At 39.5% G+C, this 25,779-nt stretch overlaps 1 protein-coding gene across 2 annotated transcripts in view; it reads left to right on the top strand.

The window, feature by feature from the left end:
• Nucleotides 1–25,779, top strand: part of DEPDC1B (DEP domain containing 1B) — a 121,223-nt gene that overhangs the window by 28,964 nt on the left and 66,480 nt on the right. For both annotated transcript variants that reach the window (XM_023210494.1, XM_023210495.1), the window contains exons 3-5: nucleotides 21,864–21,999; nucleotides 23,784–23,911; nucleotides 24,525–24,655. In XM_023210494.1, the coding sequence (XP_023066262.1) occupies nucleotides 21,864–21,999; nucleotides 23,784–23,911; nucleotides 24,525–24,655 (395 nt within the window). The remainder of the gene's footprint in view (nucleotides 1–21,863; nucleotides 22,000–23,783; nucleotides 23,912–24,524; nucleotides 24,656–25,779) is intronic.

The raw sequence follows: 25,779 nt of genomic DNA on the forward strand, positions 1-25,779 counted from the left end.
GTATTATTACACAGGCAGTTGTGGGAGATAAGGCTATGAAAGAATTTGCCTTTTATCTCTGTATCCTCAACAGCCAGCATAATGCCCAGTATTTATTGACAAAGAAGTTCAAAGGTTAGTCAGTGAGTTCCTTTTCTTACCATGAAGGAGTTAAACAATAATCTCCCCACCTCTGTTCCCCAGTTAAGGTAGCTGAGTCCTCCCCATATCAGGTGAACTGCAGTTAAGTATAATGTGAGCTCAGTATGGGAGGCCTATAACAAACACAGGTTTAGAATGAGGCAGGCCTGGGGTCTAATCCCAGCTCTCAGTTACTACCATTCATATGATCTTAAGCGAAATGCTGACACACTCTGAATCTCTGTGACCTCATCTACAAAGTAAGACTGCTAACATTTCTGTTTTTAGGATATACTGGTCACCAAGAATAGCTGTAGGTATGACATGGTTTGCCTCTGTGTCTCCACCCAAATCTCATGTTGAATTGTAATCCCCACATGTCAGGGGAGGGACCTGGTGGGAGGTGATTGGATCATGGGGGAGGATTTCCCCCTTTCTGTTCTCATGATAGTGAGTTATCATGAGATCTGATGGTTTAAAAGTGTGACACTTTCCCCTTTGCGCTCTTTCTTTCTCTCCTGCCACCTTGTGAAGAAGGTGCTTGCTTCTCCTTTGCCTCCTGCCATGATTGTAAGTTTCCTGAGGCCTCCCCAGCCATGTGGAACTGTGAGTAAATTAAACCTCTTTTCTTTATAAATTACCCAGTCTCAGGTAGTTCTTTATATCAGTGTGAAAATGGACTAATACAAGGTATTTCCCAAGTCTACTGCAACTTGTGCTCAAATTGAATAAGCCAGTTGTTGGGGATACAGTGGGAACATGACAGACAGACTTTTTACCCTGGTGGAGCCTATATAACAAGCAAGTAAGTATTCTTTTATCTCTGTATCCACCAGACCCAGGTCAGCAAACTTGTTCTGAAAAGGGCCAGATAGTGAATATTTGCAGGTCATATAACCTGTCAGAATTGCCTAACTGCAGTTGTAGGGAGAAAGCAGCCATACACAGTGTGTCAATGAATGGGCGTGGCTGTGTTCCACCAGTAAGACTTTACATCTAATGATGCAAGTGGTGGGATTTGGCTCACAGGACATAGTTGCTAGACTCTAAGTTTCCTGAGGGCAAAGACTGTTGTTTATTCTTGTATCTCTGTTACCTATTGGTGTCTGATATGTGGCAGGTACTTACATTGTTTGCACTGATCTGAATTCGTTACACATGGATAAGTACAAACTAATAGGAGACTCTGTTAATTCAGGTCCTCTGAGAAGAGAAGCAGATGCCAAGAGGGAACTAGATGTGCAAGAGATTTAATGCCAGGGGTTGGGGTGGGGTACCAGGAAAGGATAAATGGGGAAAGGAACAGGAGGCGGTGGAGTGATCCTTTAGGCTGTGATGAAGGCCTCACCTCAGGGAAAGCAGAGGGGAAAGAATTGGGTAGGAAGAGCCTAAGACCCCATGCCGCAGTTCTGAAAAAGTTTCCCAGGCCGATGGGGAGTTCCCAAGCAAAGGATGCTGTTAGAAGAGTCTTAGGTCTTCTGGAAGGATTATCTTGGCTCGTTACCTTGCTGTGCTCCTTGGTGGGCTGGCAGCAGCCTGGGGAAGTGTGAAAGGTAGAGCAGCTGGGAACTGTTGGCTTCTTGGAGGGAGATGTGAGTTGTGCACCCCTATGGCCAGCACAGTCCATTTCTTGTACTTCACAGATCCGCTTGCCAACACACGTTGGTGCTTTCTTCTTGAGTGGAAACCTAGAAGATAGAAATTACCAGGATGACTATAGCCCCTGTTGTTGCAGTTGGTCTCATGGCTGCAGCTGGTACTCATTGTCTCCCTCCCTGATTCTTCATCCTCAATCCCCTTACTGTCAGCCATCACCTTGGCAGGCCTTGGGTGCCTTACCTTGGTAGTGTGACCCAAAACTTCATTCCTGAAGATCTGGACCCATGGTAATCATGCATTTTTTCAGCTAATGTTTCTGTGCAAACCCATTCACAGTTACAATGGGACAAGGAAGTACCAGGAAGTGCCATGTAGATCTCCTGGGTGCCACAGGTATTTCTCCCTGCCCCTGCTGTGTAAATGCAAGTCTCCTGCCTGCTGATCAGGATCCATGACCTCTGCCAAGATAGTGATTCCTTTTCTCTTCTCACCTGCTGCTCCCTGGCCACAAGGAGTCCAAAGTACCCTTACTGTGTCCTCTGGCAAGAATATGTCCCTTTGAGGGACAAGACTGCTAATTGCGGAGCCCAGGGTTATGGAGATGGGAAGCACAGGGAGGGATGGTAAGTAGGGCCACTCCTGCTTCCACTCTCTGGTTCCCAGTACATGTATTCTTCCTAGAGGGATACAATGCCATATAGAGTCCTCTGACTTAATTTATATACCGTTGCATTCTATATGTGTAGCTTGTCTCCGGTGAAGTCAGGTAATGTGAGTTCTCCAACTTTGTTCTTTTTCAAAATTGTTTGGATTATTCTAGTTCTTTTTCTTTTTCATACACATTTTAGAATCAACTTGTTTATTCCTCTACAAATTCTTGCTGGGATTTTGAGTGAAATTGTATATTTAGGTGTTTAATCTCTCAGCAGCTTTTTTGTAGCTTTGAGTCTATAGATCCTGAACATATTTTATTATTATTTTTTATTTTTTGTTTTTTTGAGATGGAGTCTCGCTCTGTCACCCAGGCTGGAGTGCAGTGGCGTGATCTCAGCTCACTGCAAGCTCTGCCTCCCGGGTTCACGCCATTCTCCTGCCTCAGCCTCCCGAGTAGCTGGGACTACAGGCACCCACCACCACGCCCAGCTAATTTTTTGTATTTTTAGTAGAGATGGGGTTTCACCATGTTAGCCAGGATGGTCTTGATCTCCTGACCTCGTGGTCCGCCCGCCTTGGCCTCCCAAAGTGCTGGGATTACAGGCGTGAAATACCGCGCCCGGCCTGTTATATCTAAGTAGTTCATGTTTTTTGGTGCAATAATCACCCCACCTATTTCTGGGGTGATTATTTTGGTGCAGTAATCACCCCACCTATTGTGGGGTTTGGTGCAATAATCACCCCAATTATTGTGGGGTTGTGCTATTTTAAGTGGTTGTAGTTTTTCTTGTAAATCTTGTATATGTATATTTATGTATATTATATATGTATGTGTATATTTAAGTCATAGGTATTTTATAGATTTTTTTTTTGCTGTTGCAGATGGTATTTATTTTCTAAATAACTACCATTAATTTAAGGTAGGAGTGTCTTTCAGATAAGCTCACCTCTCTCCTTAAAAATGCTCACTTGATCCTTTACTTACAATGGAATCTTTATTCATGTGGAATAAGGAAAGATTTCTGAGTTTGGATTTTCAAGCCTTCCTTAGTTTGGTTTCCAGCTTCATCTCCCATTCTCCTTTCCTCAAACATTTTATGTTCCTGACACACTTTCAGAAAGTATTGTGTAATCGTTAGCAGTTTTTCAGCATTTAGGTGATATATTACCACTAATGGACTCAAAAAATATGTTGAATGGGTTTACAGAGCAGAGCAAAACCCTACAAATTGCTATGGTTTTGCATAACTCATGGATTTCTGGGAAATAGTAGTCTCAGAAAGCCCAGCCCATATATTAAACAATATCTGGCTGTGTTTTTTTGTATTGTTGTTTGCTTTTTGTTTTTGGGTACAAAGTCTGTAAATTAGTAAGGCAAGGAGCCAGGCTGGCCAAAGCTGTAGATGTTGCAAATTTCTACTGATGCTTTCACAGTATATAAACTCTGAAAAGGGCTTTAAATGACTGAGAGGCCTATCATTTATCAGTGAAGTTTATTAAGATTTGTAACTATGTTTCTTTGTGGTTTAGATGCCTTAGAATAATTTTATTGATTTATTAGGTAATAAATCCTACTTTTTTTTTTTTTTTTTTTTTACAAGTAAATTCACCAAAGGATAGTTCTGGTATGGATTATTTTAAAATTTCTTTTCTCCAGCCAATATTTGTCAGTGGTGGTGGCACTCGGAGACCTGCATTGTTTGGTTGGACAATTAGCTGTAGCCAGTAACTTTTCTGGCCTTAATTTCTTCAGTGTACAAATGTGTAGTTTGTTCTAGATGATTTCTAAGGGACTTTATAATTCTGGAATCCGTGATCATGTTAGGATTAAATTTACAATTTTTAAAACAAAATGAAATGTAGCCCACTAGAGGGAGCTCTGCTCCTTTTAAATGTTCTCAGTTTTATTGAGAAAGACATCTTTCATAGAAGAACATATGCTAATTTTTATTTCAGTAGCAGAAAATATTTGATATTGACTTAAACTTTTGCCAGTTTGATGTGTGTGAAATTCTGTTTCATAATGTTATTTTGAATTTCCTTGATTACTGATGAGGTTGAGTGTATTTTTATGTTTATTCACCATTCCTGATTCCACATCTGGAAATGCCTGGTTCATGTGTTTTGCCTTTTTCCTCAGAAGTTTTTTCTTATCGATTCATTGTGGTTTAAAAAAATATATTCTGGGCCAGGCATGGTGGCTTACGCCTGTAATCCCAGCACTTTGGGAGGCTGAGGCAGGTGGATCACCTGAGGGTCAGGAGTTCGAGACCAGCCTGGCCAACATCGTGAAACTCCATGTCTACTAAAAATACAAAAATTAGCCAGGCATGGTGGCACACACCTGTAGTCCCAGCTACTTGGGAGGCTGAGGCAGGACAATTGCTTGACCCTGGGAGGTGGTTACAGTGAGATGAGATTGCACCATTGCACTACAGCCTGGGCAACAGAGTGAGACTCCATCTCAAAAAAAAAAATATATATATATATGTATGTATTCGGGATATTTTATATATATATATATTCTGGACATTATTGGATATGTAATCCTTATCAGTTATATGGATTACAAAGATCTTTCATGTTTTTCACTTTGTGGTGTCTTGATGAACATAAAAGTTCTTAATTTTAATGTAGTTGAATCTATTAGTCCTTTTCTTTATGTTGTATGATTTTAATATCTTTCTTAAAACGAGTCTCTTCATTACTCAAAGTAAGATATACTTTTGTCTTAGAATAAGAGATATTTTTGTGCCTTATGTTTAATGGTTTTGCCCATGATTTTTTATTCATGCTGTGAGTTTGGAATTGTTTTGATTTTGTGTTGCTGAGAAACAGCCTACCTCAAACTTTAGTGGCTTAAAGTAACCATTTTATTTTGCTCATGAGTTTTGTGGCAAGTATTTAGAAAGAGCTCACCTAGTAGTTTTTCTCTTCCGACAAAGGTGGCGTCAGTTGGGCTAGAAAATTTACTTCTAAGATGGCTTCTTTCTCACCTCACAAATGTGGTGTCTTTGTGCTTCTTGGCCTCTCTTTCTACATGAGGTTTCATCCTCTAGGTCATCTCCATGTGAGTTGTGCTTCTTGTAGCATGACGGTCTTAGGGTAGTCAGTGCCACCTCTGGGCTGGAGGCCAACCAACACAAAATCAGTCACTAAACAAAACTACAACCAAAGACCCTCACAGAGTCCACTTCACTCCCCTGCTACCCTCACCTGAGCAGATGCTGGTATTCATGGCTGAGGGACCTGAAGATAGATCACATCACAGGAGTCTTGGCAGACATTCCCCCAGTACCAGTCCAGAGCCCTGTATGCACCAGGTGGCTAGACCCAGAAGAGAAATAATAATTACTGCAATTTGGCTCTCAGAAAGCCCATCCTTAGGGGAAAGGGGAGAGTTCCATATCAAGGTGTTATGGGGGGTGGGGGCGGTCTTTGTTCTTAGAGCTCCCAAGATGGGGGCGGGCCGCTCCTAAGATGACAGCAAGTCTTTTGTTTTCTGACCTGGGGTTCTTGGCCTCACGGATTCCAAGGAATGGAACCTTGGGCCATGCATGAGTGTTATGGCTCTTAGAAGCAGTGGGTCATGAAAGAGAACCGTGGAACCCAGCAACTAGTGTTCAGCTCCATTAGGATGAACCCTGGGGCCTTAGCCATGCAGGAACAATGGAGAGCCTTTAGCCTGATTGGTAGTGGCAGTGGGCTCCTCCCTGGATCAGAAGCACAGCTTCCGATCCAGAGGGATGGAAGTCAGCAGGCGGTCTGTGATGGCGGCAAACAGCAGGGGTGGACGGTGAATGAAAGCTCAACTTGAGATGTAACAAACATGGACCAGAAGAGTGTGCTCAACTCGAGATGTAACAAACACAGACCACTTCTGTTCAACATAGTACTGGAATTTGTAGCTGAAGCAATCAGACAAGAGAAATAAATAAAGGCATCCAAATTGGTAAAGCAGAAGTCAAACTGTCACTGTTTCCTGATGATATGACTGTATACATAGAAAACCTTAAGAGACTCATCCAAAAAGCTCCTGGAACTGATCAGAGGATTCAGTAAAGTTTCAGAATACAAAATTAATGTACACAAATCAGTAGCACTGCTGTACCCCAACAGTGACCAAGCTGAGAATCAAATCAAGAACTCAATTCCTTTCATAGTAGCACCCCCTCAAAATAAAACCCAAAAAACTTAGGGAATATACCTAATCGATAAGGGGAAAGACCTCTACAAGGAAAACTACAAAACACTGCTGAAAGAAATCATAGATGACACAAACAAATGGAAACATATTCCATGCTCACGGATGGGTAGAATTAACATTGTAAAAATGACTGTACTACCAAAAGCAATCTACAAATTCAATGCAATTCCCATTAATATATCACCGTCATTCTTTGCAGAACTAGTAAAAACAATCCTAAAATGTATGTGGAACCAAAAAAGAGCCCACATAGCCAAAGCAAGGCTAAGCAAAAAGAACAAATCTGGAAATATTACATTGCCTGACTTCAAGCTATGCTATAAACCTATAGTCACCAAAACAGCATGGTATTGGTATAAAAAGGCATATAGAGCAATGGAACAGAATAGAGAACCCAGAAATAAAGCGAAATACTTACAGCCAACTGATCTTCAACAAAGCAAAGAAAAACATAAAGTGGGGAAAGGACACCCTATTCAACAAATGGTGCTGGGATAATTGGCAAGCCACATGTAGGAGAATGAAAACTGGATCCTCATCTCTCACGTTATGCAAAAATCAACTTAAGGTGGATTAAAGACTTAAATATGAGACCTGAAATTATAAAAATCGTGGAACATCGGAAAAACCCTTCTAGATATTGGCTTAGACAAAGACTTCATGAACAAGAACCCAAAAGCAAATGCAACAAAAGCAAAGACAAATAAATAAATAGATGGGACTTAATTAAACTAAAAAGTTTCTGCATAGCAAAAGATATAATCAGCAGAGTAAACAACCCACATAATGGGAGAAAAATGTTCACAAAGTATGTACCCAACAAAGGACCAATATCCACAATCTACCAGGAACTCAATCAAACCAGCAAGAAGAAAACAATCCTATCAAAAATGGGCTAAGGACATGAGTGGACAATTCTTAAAAAAAGATATGTAAATGGCCTACAAACACATGAAAAAATGGTCAACATTACTAATGACCAGGGAAATGCAAATCAAAACCACAATGTGATACCGCCGTACTCCTGCAATAATGAACATAATAAAAAAATTAAAAAAAATAGATGTTGGCATGGATGTGGCGAAAAAGGAACATGTTTACACTGCTGGTGGGAATGTAAACTAGTACAACTATGGAAAACAGTGTGGAGGTTCCTTAAATAACTTAAAGTAAATCTGCCATTTGATTCGGCAATCCCATGACTGGGTATTGACCCAGAAGAAAGGATATCATTATACGAAAAAGACACTTGCACACATATGTTTATAGCAGCACAATTTGCAGTTGCAAAAATATGGAACCTGCCCAAATGCCCATTAATCAACGAGTGGATAAAGAAAATGTGGTATATATATATACCATGGAATACTACTCCACTATAAAAAGGAACAAAATAATGACATTTGCAGCATTCTGGATGAAATTGGAGACCATTATTCTAAGTGAAGTGACTCAGGAATGAAAAACCAAACATTGTATGTCTTCACTCATAAGTGGGAGTTAAGCTATGAGGATACAATGCATAAGAATGATATGATAGACTTTGGGAACTTGGGGAATGCGTGGGAGGGTGATGAGGGATAAAAGACTTGTACATTGGTTACAGTGTACACTGCTCCGGTGATGAGTGCACCAAAATCTCAGAAATCATCACTGAAGAACTTATTCATGTATAAGTAAACAAATAAAAAGCATTCTACAAAAAAGAAACCTTAAAAACTGAGTTCCTAGCCGTGATGGGATAGGGAGTTGGACAAACTTCAATATGTCCCTTCCTTAGTAACCTTTAACCAGATTTCTTCCCTAAGGAGTAAGCAGAAACCAGCTCTGGAAAACAAGAAACAGATGACTCATTGCTTTATCATCTTAAGCCAGTCATCTGAGACTGTGACTGGACTCTTCCCACTTTTTTTGCAATTTCACAATACATCCCTTGCTGAAAACTGGCCACCATCTCCAGACCGGTTTTGGCTGACTGCTGGAGGATACACAGTGATGGTTTTGTGTCCTCTGCTTTATCTTTTGACATCAGTGGGCTGAAAACTCCATCCTCAGATCATGCTAATGCCACCATTTTTTGAACATGCAACCCACGAAAGGTACATGAAGCTCAATTGCACATGTGCGTATTTCTCCTTTCATAAATATTCATGACTCTTCCTTTAGCTTATTAAATATGCATATTTGGCCACCTTGCTCAGCAAAAATTCCTGTTCCCTTTACCCCTCCCTCAAAGTGCTTGCTGTCAGCTGCTTCTGGAGGCTTTGCTTCCCAAACTGTGGGATGGCCAGCCTACAGACTGAAACCCTTTATGAGAGGTAAAGCTCTTCTTTTCAAATTTATCCACCTCATCATTCTTAAGTTGGCACAATCCACACCTGGTTATTGCAGCTGTTATAAAAGAAACCAGTTGTCATTTTCATCATTCATCCTGGGAAATTTGTTTGCCAGATCCACCTTTTCTAGTTTCCCTATTACCACAGGTGACAGTTTTACTGAAATTCATGCCACTGTGCAACACAGATTTTTTTCTCCACCTTCCATACTGTTCCACAACAACTTCCTTACTGTTCTTTCAGCTTCTATTAAGAAGTCCTTCTGAGGCCCTTCATGCATCCATTTCACTGCCCGGTCCTGTTGCAGATGCCACAAATTTCGTTTCTAGTTATCTGTTGTTGTGTAATAAAACTATGTCAAACTTAGTGGATTAAAACAACTGTTGTAGTTTTTTCTTTATAACGGGGAGGGGGACGTTGTAACCCTTTGATATTATTCATAATATCCTAGAGAGATATTACTTCAAATATCACAGCGTGTGTACACACATGGTGTACACCCACCGTAATACTATTTGTAACATCCTAGGGAGATGTAACACCTAATATCATATAGTGACTGTATACCATGTGTGTATTCCCTTGATAATTATTTGTAATACCCAGGGTAAATATTGTTTCTATTGTCACAGAGAATGTATACCCTGTGATACTTTTCGTAAAATTTTAGGAAGATATTGCTTCTAATATCACAGTGGGAGTAGATGATATGTGTACACTGTGTGATGTTATTCCTTACATCTTAGGGAGATATTACTCCCAATATCACAGTGGGTGTGCACCCTGTGATATTATTAGTAATACCTTAGGAATCTATTACTCCTAGTATCACAGTGGGTGTACACCCTTTGATATTATTCATAATATCCTAGGGGGATGTTAATCCTATTGTCACAAGGGGTATACACTCTGTTACATTATTCATAATATTCCAGGGGGATGTCACTTTTTTTTTTTTTTTTTTTTTTTTTAAACAGAGTTTTGGCTTTTGTTGCCCAGGCTGGAGTGCAATAGCACGATTTCGGTTCACTGCAAACTCCGCCTCCCAGGTTCAAGCAGTTCTCCTGTTTCAGCCTCTGGAGTAGCTGGGATTACAGGCGCATGCCACCACACCCGGCTAATATTTTGTATTTTTTGTAGAGACGAGGTTTCGCTATATTAGTCAGGCTGGTCTCGAACTCCTGACCTCAGGTGATCCCACTGCCTTGGCCTTCCAAAGTGCTGGGATTACGGGTGTGAGCCACCACACCCGGCCGGGATGTCACTTTGGAAGTCACAGGGGGTGTACACCCTGTGATATTATTCGTAATATCCCAGGTGGATGTTACTCTTCATGTCACAGGGGATGTTCACCATGTGAAACTGTTCGGAATATCCTCAGAGCATGTTACTTCTAATGTCACAGGAGGTGTACACCCTGTGACATTTTTCATAATATAATAGGAAGATGTTACTGTGCAATTATTCATAATATCCTAGAAGGATGTTACCCCTAACATCACAAGGAGTATACACCATGTGTATACACACCCTGTGATATTATTCATAATGTCTTAGGAACATGCTACTCCTAATTTTACAGAATGTGTACACCCCCTCCGATATTATTCATAACATCCTAGGGGGATGTTACTGCGTATGTCCAGTGATATTATTTCTAATATCTTACGGGGATGTTGCTCCTAATGTCACATGGACTGTACACCATGTGTGTACACCTTCTGTGATATTATTCGTATATCTCAGAAAAATATTATGCCTAATGTCTCAGGAAGTGTAAAGCATGTGAAAAAACCGCCTTTGATGTTATTTGTAATATCCTAGGGGGATGCTACTTTTAATGTCACAAACGGTGTACAAAATGTCACAGGGGGTGTACGCCTTGTGATATTATAATATCCTAGGAGGATGTTACCCCTAAGGTCACAGGGTGTTTACACCCTTCAATATTATTTGTAATCTTACAGGGACATATTACTTTAAATATCACAGTGGATGTGCACCATGCGTGTATACTCTGTGATATAATACCTTGTATCCTAGGGAGATATTACGAGTAATATCACAGTGAGTGCACATCCTGTGATATTATTTGTAATGTCCTAGAAAGATGTAACTCTTAATATCACAGAGGGTGTATACCTGGTGATATTATTTGTAATATCCTAGGGGAATGTTACTCCAAATGCCACAGGGGGTGTACACCCTGTGATATTATTTGTAATATTCTAGGGGAATGTTACTTTTATTTATTTATTTTTATTATACTTTATATTCTAGGGTGCATGTGTACAGCATGCAGGTTTATTACCTATGTATACATGTGCCATGTTGGTGTCCTGCACCCATTAACTCTTCATTTACATTAGGTATATCTCCCAATGCTATCCCTCCCCCTGCCCACCCCACAACAGGCCCCGGTGTGTGATGTTCCCCTTCCTGTGTCCAAGTGATCTCATTGGTCAATTCCCAGCTGCGAGTGAGAACATGCAGTGTTTGGTTTTCTGTTCTTGCGATAGTTTGCTGAGAATGATGGTTTCCAGCTGTATCCCTGTCCCTACAAAGGACATGAACTCATCCTTTTTTATGGCTGCATAGTATTCCATGGTGTACATGTGCCACATTTTCTTAATCCAGTCTGTCACTGATGGACATTTGGGTTGATTCCAAGTCTTTGCTATTGTGAATAGTGCCACAGTAAACATACATGTGCATGTGTCTTTATAGCAGCATGACTTATAATCCTTTGGGTATATACCCAGTAATGGGATTGCTGGGTCAAACGGTATTTCTAGTTCTAGATCCCTGAGGAATCGCCACACTGTTTTCCACAATGATTGAACTAGTTTACAGTCCCGCCAACAGTGTAAAAGTGTTCCTATGTCTCCACATCGTCTCCAGCACCTGTTGTTTCCTGACTTTTTAATGATCGCCATTCTAACTGGTGTGAGATGGTATCTCATTGTGGTTTTCATTTGCATTTCTCTGATGGCTAGTGATGATGAACATTTTTTCATGTGTCTATTGGCTGCATAAATGTCTTCTTTTGAGAAGTGTCTGTTCATATCCTTTGTCCATTTTTTGATGTTTTTTTTTTTTTGTTTGTCCTCTTGTAAATTTGTTTGAGTTCTTTGTAGGTTCTGGATATTAGCCCTTTGTCAGATGAGTAGATTGCCAAAATTTTCTCCCATTCTGTAGGTTGCCTGTTCACTCTGATGGTAGTTTCTTTTGCTGTGCAGAAGCTCTTTAGTTCAATTAGATCCCATTTGTCAATTTTGGCTTGTGTTGCCATTACTTTTGGTGTTTTAGACATGAAGTCCTTGCTCATGCCTATGTCCTGAATGGTGTTGCCTAGGTTTTCTTCTAGGGTGTTTATGGTTTTGAGTCTAACATTTAAGTCTGTAATCCATCTTGAATTAATTTTTGCATAAGGTGTAAGGAAGTGATCCAGTTTCAGCTTTCTACTTAGGGCTAGCCAGTTTTCTCAGCAGCATTTATTAAATAGGGAATCCTTTCCCCATTTCTTGTTTTTGTCAGGTTTGTCAAAGATCAAATGGTTGTAGATGTGTAGTATTATTTCTGAGGGCTCTGTACTGTTCCATTGGTCTATATGTCTGTTTTGGCACCAGTACCATGCTGTTTCGGTTACTGTAGCCTTGTAGTATAGTTTGAAGTCAGGTAGTGTGATGCCTCCAGCTTTGTCCTTTTGGCTTAGGATTGTCTTGGCAATATGGGCTCTTTTTGGGTTCCATATGAACTTTAAAGTAGTTTTTCCCAATTCTGTGAAGAATGTCATTGGTAGCTTGATGGGGATGGCATTGAATCTTTAAATTACCTTGGGCAGTATGACCATTTTCACGATATTGATTCTTCCTATCCAATAGCATGGAATGTTCTTCCATTTGTTTGTGTCCTCTTTTATTTAATTGAGCAGTGGTTTGTAGTTTTCCTTGAAGAGGTCCTCCACATCCCTTGTAAGTTGGAGTCCTAGGTATTTTATTCTCTTTGAAGCAGTTGGGAACGGGAGTTCACTCATGATTTGGCTCTCTGTTTGTCTGTTATTGGTGTATAAGAATGCTTGTGATTTTTGCACATTGGTTTTGTATCCTGAGTCTTTGCTGAAGTTGCTTATCAGCTTAAGGAGATTTTAGGCTGAGACAATGGGGTTTTCAAAATAGACAATCATGTCATCTGCAAACAAGGACAATTTGACTTCCTCTTTTCCTAATTGAATACCCTTGATTTCTTTCTCTTGCCTGATTGCCCTAGCCAGAACTTCCAACACTATGCTGAATAGGAGTGGTGAGAGAGGGCATCCCTGTCTTGTGCCAGTTTTCAAGGGGAATGCTTCCAGTTTTTGTCCATACAGTATGATATTGGCTGTGGGTTTGTCATAAATAGCTCTTATTATTTTGAGATACGTTCCATCAATACTGAATTTATTGAGAGTTTTTAGCATGAAGGGCTGTTGAATTCTGTCAAAGGCCTTTTCTGCATCTATTGAGATAATCATGTGGTTCTTGTCTTTGGTTCTGTTTATATGCTGGAATACGTTGATTGATTTGCGAATGTTGAACCAGCCTTGCATCCCAGGGATGAAGCCCACTTGATCATGGTGGATAAGCTTTTTTTCTGTGTTGCTGGATTTGGTTTGCCAGTATTTTATTGAGGATTTTTGCATCAATGTTCATCAGGGATATTGGTCTAAAATTCTCTTTTTTTTGTTGTGTCTCTGCCAGGCTTTGGTATCAGGATGATGTTGGCCTCATAAAATGAGTTAGGGAGGATTCCCTCTTTTTCAATTGATTGGAATAGTTTCAGAAGGAATGGTACCAGCTCCTCCTTGTACCTCTGGTAGAATTCGGCTGTGAATCCATCTGGTCCTGGACTTTTTTTGGTTGGTAGGCTATTAATTATTGCCTCAATTTCAGAGCCTGCTATTGGTCTATTCAGGGATTCAGCTTCTTCCTGGTTTACTCTTGGAAGAGTGTAGGTGTCCAGGAAATTATCCATTTCTTCTAGATTTTCTAGTTGATTTGCGTAGAGGTGTTTCTAGTATTCTCTGATGGTAGTTTGTATTTCTGTGGGGTCGGTGGTGATATCCCCTTTATCATTTTTTATTGTGTCTATTTGATTCTTCTCCCTTTTCTTCTTTATTAGTCTTGCTAGCAGTCTGTCAATTTTGTTGATTTTTTCAAAAAACCAACTCCTGGATTCATTGATTTTTTGGAGGGTTTTTTGTGTCTCTATCTCCTTCAGTTCTGCTCTGATCTTAGTTATTTCTTGCCTTCTGCTAGCTTTTGAATGTGTTTGCTCTTGCTTCTCCAGTTCTTTTAATTGTGATGTTAGAGTGTCAATTTTAGATCTTTCCAACTTTCTCTTGTGGGCATTTAGTGCTATAAATTTCCCTGTACACACTGCTTTAAATGTGTCCCAGAGATTCTGGTATGTTGTATCTTTGTTCTCATTGGTTTCAAAGAACATCTTTATTTCTGCCTTCATTTCATTATGTACCCAGTAGTCATTCAGGAGCAGGTTGTTCAGTTTCCATGTAGTTGAGCGGTTTTGATTGGGTTTCTTAGTCCTGAGTTCTAGTTTGATTGCACTGTGGTCTGAGAGACAGTTTGTTATAATTTCTATTCTTTTACATTTGCTGAGGAGTGCTTTACTTCCAACTATGTGGTCAATTTTGGAATAAGTGCAATGTGGTGCTGAGAAGAATGTATATTTTGTTGTTTTGGGGTGGAGAGTTCTGTAGATGTCTATTAGGTCTGCTTGGTGCTGAGTTGAGTTCAATTCCTGGATATCCTTGTTAACTTTCTGTCTTGCTGATCTGTCTAATTTTGACAGTGGAGTGTTAAAGTTTCCCATGATTATTGTGTGGGTGTCTAAGTCTCTTTGTAAGTCTCTAAGGACTTGCTTTATGAATCTGGGTGCTCCTGTATTGGATACATATATATTTAGGATAGTTAGCTCTTCTTGTTGAATAGATCCCTTTACCATTATGTAATGGCCTTCTGTGTCTGTTTTGATCTTTGTTTGTTTAAAGTCTGTTTTATGAGAGACTAGGATTGCAACCCCTGCCTTTTTTTGTTTTCCATTTGCTTGGTAGATCTTCCTCCATCCCTTTATTTTGAGCCTATGTGTGTCTCTGCATGTGAGATGGGTCTCCTGAATACAGCACACTGATGAGTCTTAACTCTTTATCCAGTTTGCCAGTCTGTGTGTTTTAATTGGAGCATTTAGCCCATTTGCATTTAAGTTTAGTATTGTTATGTGTGAACTTGATCCTGTCGTTATGATGTTAGCTGGTTATTTTGCTCGTTAGTTGATGCATTTTCTTCCTAGCATCAGTGGTCTTTACATTTTGGCATGTTTTTGCAGTGGCTGGTAGTGCTTGTTCCTTTCCATGTTTAGTGCTTCCTTCAGGGTCTCTTGTAGGGCAGGCCTGGTGGTGACAAAATCTCTAAGCATTTGCTTGTCTGTAAAGGATTTTATTTCTCCTTCACTTGTGAAACTTAGTTTGGCTGGATGTGAAATTCTGTGTTGAAAATTCTTTTCTTTAGGAATGTTGAATATTGGCCCCCACTCTCTTCTGGCTTGTAGAGTTTCTGCTGAGAGATCCACTGTTAGTCTGATGGGCTTCCCTTTGTGGTAACCTGACCTTTCTCTCTGGCTGCCCTTAACATTTTTTCCTTCAACTTTGGTGAATCTGACAATTATGTGTCTTGGGGTTGCTCTTCTGGAGGAGTATCTTTGTGGCATTCTCTGTATTTCCTGAATTTGAATGTCAGCCTGCCTTGCTAGGTTGGGGAAATTCTCCTGGATAATATCCTGAAGAGTGTTTTCCAACTTGGCTCCATTCTCCCCATTCCTTTCAGGTATACCAATGAGACGTAGATTTGGTATACCAATGAGACGTAGATTTGGTCTTTTCACATAGTCCCATATTTCTTGGAGACTTTGTTCATTTCTTTTTACTCTTTTTTCTAAACTTCTCTTCTCACTTCATTTCTTTCATTTGATCTTCAATCATGGATACCCTTTCTTCCAGTTGATCGAGTCGGTTACTGAAGCTTGTGCATTTTTCACGTAGTTCTCGTGTCGCTTTCAGCTCTATCAGGTCATTTTGGTGATTCTAGTTATCCATTCGTCAAATCTTTTTTCAAGTTTTTTTCCTTCTTTGCAGTGGTTTCAAACTTCTTCCTTTAGCTTGGAGAAGTTTGATTGTCTGAAGCCTTTTTCTCTCAACTCGTCAAAGTCATTCTCCATCCAGCTTTGTTCTGTTGCTGGCGAGGAGCTGCGTTCCTTTGGAGGGGGTGAGGCATTCTGAGTTTTAGAATTTTCAGCTTTTCTGCGCTGCTTTTTCCCCATTTTTGTGGTTTTGTCTACCTTTGATCTTTAATGATGGTGATGTACAGATGGGGTTTTGGTGTGGATGTCCTTTCTATTTGTTAGTTTTCCTTCTGACAGTCAGGACCCTCAGCTGCAGGTCTGTTGGAGTTTGCTGGAGGTCCACTCCAAACCCTGTTTGCCTGGGTATCAGCAGCAGAGACTGCAGAAAAGTGAATATTGCTGAACAGCAAATGTTGCTGCCTGATCATTCCTCTGGAAGCTTCATCTCAGAGGGGTACCCGGCCATTTGAGGTGTGAGGTGTCATCTGCCCCTAGTGGGTTATGTCTCCCAGTTAGGCTACTCGGGGATCAGGGACCCACTTGAGCAGGCAGTCTGTCAGTTCTCAGATCTCAACTTCTGTGCTGGGAGAACCAATACTCCTTTCAAAGCTGTCAGACAGGGACATTTAAATCTGCAGAGGTTTCTGCTGCCTTTTGTTTGGCTATGCCCTGTCCCCAGAGGTGGAGTCTACAGAGGCAGGCAGGCCTCCTTGAGCTGCGGTGCCTCTACCCAGTTCAAGCTTCCTGGCTACTTTGTTTACCTAATCAAGCCTCGGCAATGGCGGGGGCCCTTCCCCCAGCCTTGCTGCAGCCTTGCAGTTAGATCTCAGACTGCTGTGCTAGCAATGAGGGAGGCTCTGTGGGCATGGGACCTTTCCCAGCCAGGCGCAGGATATAATCTCCTGGTGTGCTGTTTGCTAAGACCCTTGGTAAAGCGCAGTGTTAGGATGGGAGTGACCCGATTTTCCAGGTGCTGTGTGTCACAGTTTCCCTTGGCTAGGAAAGGGAATTCCCTTCCCCTTTGTGCTTCCCGGGTGAGGCGATGCTTCACCCTGCTTCCGCTCTCTTTTCGGTGGACTGCACCCTCTGTCCTGCACCCACGGTCCAACACGCCCCAGTGAGATGAACCCAGTACCTCAGTTGGAAATGCAGAAATCACTCGTCTTCTGTGTCACTCACTCTTGGAACTGGAGGCTGGAGCCGTTCCTATTTGGCCATCTTGAACCCCCCTCCTCCCCCGCCCCCAGCTTTATTTTTGAGATGGAGTCTCGTTCTGTTGCCTAGGCTGGTGTGGTGCAGTGGCACAGTCTCAACTCACTGACATGTCTGCCTCCTGGATTCATGCAATTCTCCTGTCTTTGCCTCCTGACTAGCTGGTATTACAGGCACACACCACCACGCCTGGCTAATTTTTGTATTTTTAGTAGAGATGGGATTTCATGATGTTGGCCAGGATGGTCTCAAATTCCTGACCTCAGGCAATCTACCAACCTTGGTCTCTGAAAATGCTGGGATTACAGGTGTGAGCCACTGTGCCTGGCCCATTGTAGTTTTTACATAATTGTGTGGATCATGAATTTTGGAAGGTTGCTTAGGTGGACATTAACTGGGGCTGCTGAGGCTGGAGAATCCACCTCCAGGAATATTTGTTTATTTGCAGATCTGGAATTTTGGTGCTCCTTTACCTCAGTTTCTTTCCTTGCAGTATCTTGTCTTCTAGGGCCTCTTCCTGTTGCTTAGATATTTCGCAACATGGTGGTCTCATGGTGGTCATACTTCTTATAAGATGGCTGATTTCCTAGAGGGAGCTTCATAATAATGAGTTATACAAGAGTGAGAGTTTCAAGAGGCAGGAAGAGAGTTCTAGCCAGTTAGGCTAGTGTTTCTGCCTTATTGTATTTATCAAAGCAATTATAGGGGGCTCACCTAGACTTGAGATGATAGAGAAAGACGCTCTGCCTCTTGATACAGTAGTGGCAAGATCATGTTGCAAAAGAGCATATGGTTAGGAGGTATGATTGTAAACACCTTTGGAAATATGGTAGGCTGAACCAGGATGCAATTTCATTTTTTCCAAATGGATAACCAGTTGGCTCATTACTATTTATTGAACAGTCCATACTTTTCTATTGATCTGTAATGTCTGCTCTATCATAAATCATGTTTCTAAAGAGTAGTGTTTATTTGTTTTGAATTCTCTTTGTCTAGACCCATGATTCGCAACTGGGAGCCATTTTGTGGAAGACATTTGGCAATGTCTGGAGAAATGTTTGGTTGTCACAACAGGTGTGTGTGTTGTGTGTAGGGTGCTACTGACATCCAGTGAGTAGAGGCCAGGGATGCTTTGCACTTAGCAGCATCCCCCAGTGCACAGGACAGCTCCCCACAACAGATAACTATCCGGCCCTAAATGTCAACAATGCGGAACTTGGGAAAGTATGGTCTCTGCCATTAGTATTGCCCTATTATGTTAGTCTTGATATCTGATAGGGCAAGTCACCTCACTTTGTTTTTCTTCTTTAAGAATGTGTTATTTTTGGGCCTTCGCATTTTCGTATAAATTTTAGAATCAGTTGATCTTGTTTCTTGTTTTTTTTTACTTTAGAGATGGGGTCTCGCTTTATTGCCCAGGCTGCTCTTGAACTCCTGGCCTCAAGTGATCCTCTCATCTCAGCTTCCCAAGTAGCTGGGACTACAAATGTGAGTCACCATGCCTGGCTTGGAATAAGTTTACCATGTTTTATAAAAATGTTTATATTAATGTTTTTTTTAAATTTTCATTGTAACTATGTATCTTCATGGGAGAAAATTAACATTGTATGATATGGAATCTTATTCACTAAGCTGCGCATAGTGGCAACTACTTGTAATCCCAGCTACTTGGGAGGCTGAACAGGAGGACAGGAGGATTGCTTGAGCCTGAGTTTAAGATAGAATCTTATTTACCAGCATAATATAGCTATTAATTTAGCTCTTCTTTAATGTCTTTCAATAAAATTTTATAATTTTCTTTTTAGGGGGCACACTGTCTTTTTTTTTTTTTGCATAAAATTTTTATAATTTTCTTAATAAAAGGCTTGCCAATCCTTTGTGTAAGATGGTTTGTTCTCTTGGCCAGTTGTGAGGCTTTTAAATTAGTTGCTTTCCTTTTTTGAGCCTAATTTCTCTGAGTGAAAAATGTGGTATTTGAACTGGATCATCTTTAACAGTTGAAATATTACATTATTAAAATGTTAGGATTAAATTGCTAACTTTCAATGCCCAAAATAGAAGTACTCCACTGGAGGGAGCTCTTCTGTATTTTTTCTCAGGCAAAGTTGTCAGACTGCTGTGAAAATAGATAGCACATCTTCTATTGGTAACTGCAGATGTTACTGACAGCAAAGATCTCATCTTCTTAGTGTGGAGGAAAAAAGTGATTTCCTGGTATCTCTTCAATCACAGTTTTGCACGTAACAAATTCTACTTTGGTCTTTGGAAGATATTACTTTTTTTCTGGTTATGGGAATATAAGAAGCATCTTTTTGGACTTAGGAGAAAATTTATGGGTCATCCAATTTAATTCCTTCATTTGACACATAAATGAATTATTATTTAGAGAGACTTATACTTTCTAAAAGACACATAGACAGTTTGTGAGAAAGGCCGGAACTCAGGTCTGAAAATGTTTGTGTCATAGTTGAGGGGATGAAGTGGGAGAGTAAACAGAGGGCATTAGTGGTGGGATGGGAGTAGGGATTTTGTTTAGTTTTGAATGAACTGAGAGGTGGATGATCTGAGAACTCCTGGAATTACATTCAATATCCTATGTGTATATGAGTGTGTGTGCACATACACATGCATAAATGCTGTACTTTGTCTGGAAATGAGCATTTGTTGGGATTGTTGACTTGTAAGAAATAAAATTGGACTTTTATAAGCCACCCTTTATTTACAAAGAAAGATGCTTTGGCTATAGAGATTCATTTAGTTTATATTTTGGAATCTTTTGGGAACACCTGCCTTGGTAACTTGATTACCAAACTTTAAGCTATCTTTAACTTGATTTAGTGATTTCCAGATCTCTCTCTTTTTTTAACTGACCCCAAACTGATGTTTAAAATAGTTTTTGGATATTCTTTTCAGAAAAGATGAAATGCAACTTTTCTCCACTAGTCATTCCTTTTCAAATCTATTGTGACTATTTTTGAAATGTTTCTCTATTTGAAGATGAGAAATTATAGTTTTTGTCAACCTTCAGAAGTTCATACTTGGGACATATTCCTGCAAGAAAAGACAGATTAACAAGAGAAAAACGAGCAGGTTTGTTAATATGTGTAGTGCACATTCCATGGGAGAAAAATAACTAGATGCAGTGCCTTAGAGTCCCAGCTTATATCAGGTCTTCAACAAAAAGCAATAAATTTTAGAGAAGCATCAGGACACATGAAAGCAGTTCAAGGCTTCCAAAGACAGGAAAGTGTGGGAAAGTAAATTTATGGGGAAACTAATAAAGTCTGCTTAGATGCCTCTGGTGCAGTCTCTAAGCTGATAAAGGTTGTAAAGGAGAATTTACATACTGTTTTGAGGCAGGAAAGAGGGAAAGATAGACCTTTTGTCTTTATATTAATAATTCTCCTGCTCTTAGACAGAGGAAAGAGTGCTTTTCTGTGTTTGCTTCAAATGGCCTTTAGATCCAAAAAATTATGTCAAAGAGGAATATTTTGAGGTGACACATTCTGTTTCCTTTAGTACTCTTGTTTGTGATTCTCTGGATTCACCTTCATATAAACTTTCCTTGAACACTATAGACATTTTAAAATTCTTTATTTCTGCATTTGCTTTTAAATAAGGTCTTTTGTTATTTGTATGATTTTTTTTTCTATGGATAACATGGATAAGATTTTTAAGCTGTTATTTTGGCTTAAGTAAATAAAAAGTCAAAATAAAAGTCAACAACCCACTGCCTTTTATATCAACATTAAGAACTAGAGTTCTTACATTGCTTTTGCAGTGCAATGTAATGCATTGTATCCTTTTCTAACAAGCCTACAGAAAACTGTAGAGCAGTTTTAAAAATTAAAATTTATTTAAACTTTTAGGTGTTAGTCCAAGGAGTGATGCTGTCAATACACAGGAAGGCTAGGAACAGGGGAGAGTGTGGAAGGGCAGAATAAGGACATGGCCACTTTCTAGCTCCCTCCAAGATGGGTTTCTAGACTAAAGCTCCAATCTCAGTGTGAAGTGCTAGATATTCAATGGAAAAAGGATTAATCTTTATTAGAAATAGTAATACAAGTGAAAATTAAGCCAAATGATTTTTGTGTTAATGTATTCTTTCTTAGCAAGTATTACTGAGGATTTCTCTACCAATAATTTCTATATGCAGCTCACCATGTATGCATTTTGGCTGGAGTTATGAAGCAGTAAGGATTTTAGCTCAGTGAAACAAATGGCTTAGTCTAGCATCTCCTTAAGGACCTCTTTGATCATGGACATCACATGATAAGAGAACAAGTTTTGTTTATTTATTTAAAAATGTGCCACATGTTCAATTCCTGTTTTTCTCCATAAATGTTATTTGATGGGCATAATGAATGAATATTTTAAAAAAATGTTATTGTTGGGTACAATTAACCATGTGTAATAATTTGATTAAGTATGAGCTCATTTATTATCTGAAGTTTGTAATTACTGTATAACTTTACAGGGACACAAAAGTGGAGACTATTGTTAAAATATCTGTGTCTTCCCCTGACTGCAGTAATAGAGAATTTCTTCTTGGGTTTTAGATTTCCTCCTTCTTCACCCCTGAAACCATATCCAAAGAAACCCCCATACCAAAAGGATGTTATTAAGTTTCCAGAATGGAATGATCCCCCACCAGGCATTTCACAAGAGAACATCCCAGTGAGGCCAGTTGTGATGGTAAGTGCCATAACTGAAAGACGGAGGGGCTGGCAGCAGAGAGAATCATCCATGAACTCTTAGGCTTGGTCTGTCTCTCTGTGGTCCTTTATGAACAATAGTTTAAAGGTACTTCAAAACAAAATCATACCTGCCAACAGCTGGGAGACCAGTAACAAAGAAAGACTGACTCTTGCAGTTTTTCACTCTTGCATGTAAATAGTTGTTGTATTGTTTAAGGCAGCAGTCCCCAATCTTTTTGGCACCAGTGATGGGTTTTGTGGAAGACAATTTTTCCATGGACCAGGGCTGCTGGGGTGGGGGTGGGGGTGGTTTCGGGATGATTCAAGTGCATTACATTTATTGTGCATTTTATTTCTGTTATTATTACATTGTAATATAGAATGAGATAATTATGCTACTCACCATAATGTAGAATCAGTGGGAGTCCTGAGCTTGTTTTCCTGCAACTAGATGGTCCCATCTGGGGATGATGGGAGACAGTGACAGATCATCAGGCATTAGATTCTCATAAGGAGCACACAACTTAGATCCCCCAGATACACAGTTCACAAAAGGGTTCATGTTCCTGTGAGAATCTAATGCTGTGGCTGATCTGACAGGAGGTGGAACTCAGGCAGTATGTGAACAACAGGGAGAGGCTGTAAATACAGATGAAGCTTCACTCACTTGCCCAATGCTCACCTCCTGCTGTGCAGCCTGGTTTCTTATAGGGTATGAACTGATACCAGTCTGTGACTTGTGGGTTGAGGACCCCTGGTTCGGGGAATAACAAGAAAAAAAATCTACATGTTCTGTACAGATGAAACCATCCATTTTTTTCCCCTGAATGTTTTCAATCTGTGGTTGGTTGAATGCAGAGATGCAAAACCGATAGATATAAAGGGTCAATTGTATATGGCAGCTGTTTTTGTATGTTCAGACTGAGCAGGTTTTTGTTAAAACTCTCTTGTAACCGCCTTTTCCTGTAAGTTCTATAATTTATTACTCTTTTTCCTCTTTGTCTCTTCCTCCTAAACTTTGTTATTGTTGCCAGTTGAGGGTAAGAAGGTTAGGGCATGGAATATTGTGGAATAGCCCCTGACCAAATATATAAACAAAGGTAGATTCTTCTAGTCTTGGAAAACCTAAGCTCATTATAGAATTGACTGCCTTTTTTTTTTTTTTCACATTTTTTCCTTAAAATATCCCCAGTAGAAGACCACCAGGATTGGGGTAATGCTAAAAAGCAAACAAAAAAAAAAACCCTTCTCTTCCTTTTGCCATCTTCAGCTGTCCTTGTGGAGCCTTTTGCAGATGCCTAAGATTTGGGGGCTACTTTCGAATATTGCACTTACTTGATATTTGCTTATAAAAAAATAGACAACCCTCAAAAGTAATACATTTTAATTTCATTTTCAATAGTCAATCTGTACTGTGTGTGAATTTAGATATGTATTCCTTAATTTTTAATTAATAAACTTTTATTTCACTGCTATGTCACTGATTAGTTGAAACGTCCACAGGAAAAATTAGCTAGTTAATGCCATACTTATTGCCATAGCTCTTTTGTAATTCATGAATATTCATTTTAATGTGACCTAGTCTTAAGAATCACTCTTTGCTTCTCTGAGGTTCATGCAAAGAAAGTTAGTTTATGTTTCTAATTACTATTTTAAATCAAATTACAGGTGACCAAATCAAAGACATTTCTCATAAAAATCACACCACCTTATATTGAAATATTTATTCTCTCTCTTTCTACTGTTTCTCCTTCCCTCCCTTCTTACATCCCCCTCCATTAGAATTCTGAGATGTGGTACAAGCGTCACAGTATTGCTATTGGAGAGGTTCCAGCTTGCCGTCTTGTCCACCGCAGACAGCTGACAGAGGCCAATGTAGAAGAGATATGGAAGTCTATGACGTTATCATAGTATGTACATTTGATATTAATGAGAAATTTTAGAGATATTGTTTCCTATTTTGCTGCTTCTTCACTCTCTGCATATTTAATTTTCTGAAATTATATATAAAAATCTCCACTTTGAATTATTTGCAGTTGTGCTCAGTCAACATAGTTTAGCGGAATTCTGGGGATTATCTCCTGCTATTTACATAATAGTTAGGAGTTGAAAAGTTCTTAAGTGTAATAAAATACATAATAGAAAATTTGGTCTCCTAGATATTGATGTACTATTTGTATAAAGTTAATCATATACAGCAAAATTTTGTTTCTCATGACGATATGCTAATAGTAGTTTCTTATCATTGGGTAAGTTAGTTTTTGTGTTGTAGTAATTTTACTTACAAAATTACTTTCTTGTCATTTGGCGTGTTACTAAATCTGTGAAGCAAAATGTTAATAGCAAAAGGATATCTTTTATATTTGTTTTATTGTACTCCATTTCTGCCCTTTTTGTCCCACAAAGATTGGGTGCAGTGCATGAAAATAAAGCATTATGAAGATTGATTTTTTGTAGTACCAGGTTTTTGAGTAAATATAATATGAAAGAAAGAACTAATTAATATAATTGCTTATCTTTTAGTTTACAGAAAATTCTTGGCCTGGATTCCTTGGAAGAAGTTTTAGACATCAAACTTGTCAATTCGAAGTTCATCATCCATAATGTATATAGTGTTAGCAAGCAGGGAGTTGTTATTCTTGATGACAAGTCAAGTAAGTGCATAAACATAATTTTGTTACTTATTGACACAATATATTGGCTGCATAGGTCCATCAGCTCCTATTTGACCCTTCCCTAAACCCTGAATAAGTTTGTTCCTTCATTACATATATTCTTTCTAATACCTTTTAACAAATTGTTTGGATTAAGGTAATGTCATAGGAAGATGAATATCTAGGAATGAGAGCCTCAGCAAAATCCTTCCAGAAGCTAGTTCAGTGTTAGCCACCTTGGGCATTAAGTGGTTCCGTATTCCCAGGGAGATCTCTAAAAAGTGAGAATATTCAAGACATAACTAAGAGTTTGAGTCAGTTTTCAGGTGGGCCCTGGGATCTGATTGCTTTTAGAATTCTCACATATTTGTTTTGGTTTCTCTGTGTTAGATTTTCTGGAATAGTCTTGGTTCTTTTTAATAAGGTAGTTTTTAAAATGTTGATGTTGCTTTAATTTTTCATATTTCCCACCCTAGGCCAGTTTACAAATCAGAAAAACAAAACAAAATAAAGCAAAACATATAACAGCCACCTAACCTGGTTTTTGATTTGTACAAATGTGGTTAGGGTACTGACAGTGGACCACAGCCCCCACACTGATTTTAAATCTTTCTGTGGATAAGGACCAGATTTGGATGGGCTCATTGATTTGTTCTTCCTTTAGTTCAAACTCTCGATGCTGGGAATTGGCTGGAACTTGATGATCTTTGGTTGTGAGAAGATGGCATAATACTTTTTGACTTTTTAAAAATATGATTAAATTTAGGGCTGGAGGCTCCTGGGAAGCAGACAGAATATAGCAGAATAGCCTGAGCAGTGGTGAGAGGGGAAGAGATTTTTCTAGGCCATGTTTGCTGACAGGAGCAGAACCTGCAGAACCTATCTTCAGACCTGAAACACTTCTCCTTTTATAGTCCCTATATAAGGAATGGAGAACAATGAGAATACGTTTGTGGTGACTTTATGAGTTGTGAAGTTAATATCAACATACAAAATTAAGTTCCATAGAATGAGGGGGAGAGTGCAGCCTTTGAAATACATCTAAAATTCCTCCACATTCTCTGAGTGTAGCAAATTGATACTTTTAGTTTTAAGTTAGACGATCAATAATCTTTCATTTTATT

This window comes from Piliocolobus tephrosceles, chromosome 4 (assembly GCF_002776525.5).
Source record: "Piliocolobus tephrosceles isolate RC106 chromosome 4, ASM277652v3, whole genome shotgun sequence".
Taxonomy (NCBI): Eukaryota; Metazoa; Chordata; class Mammalia; order Primates; family Cercopithecidae; genus Piliocolobus; species Piliocolobus tephrosceles.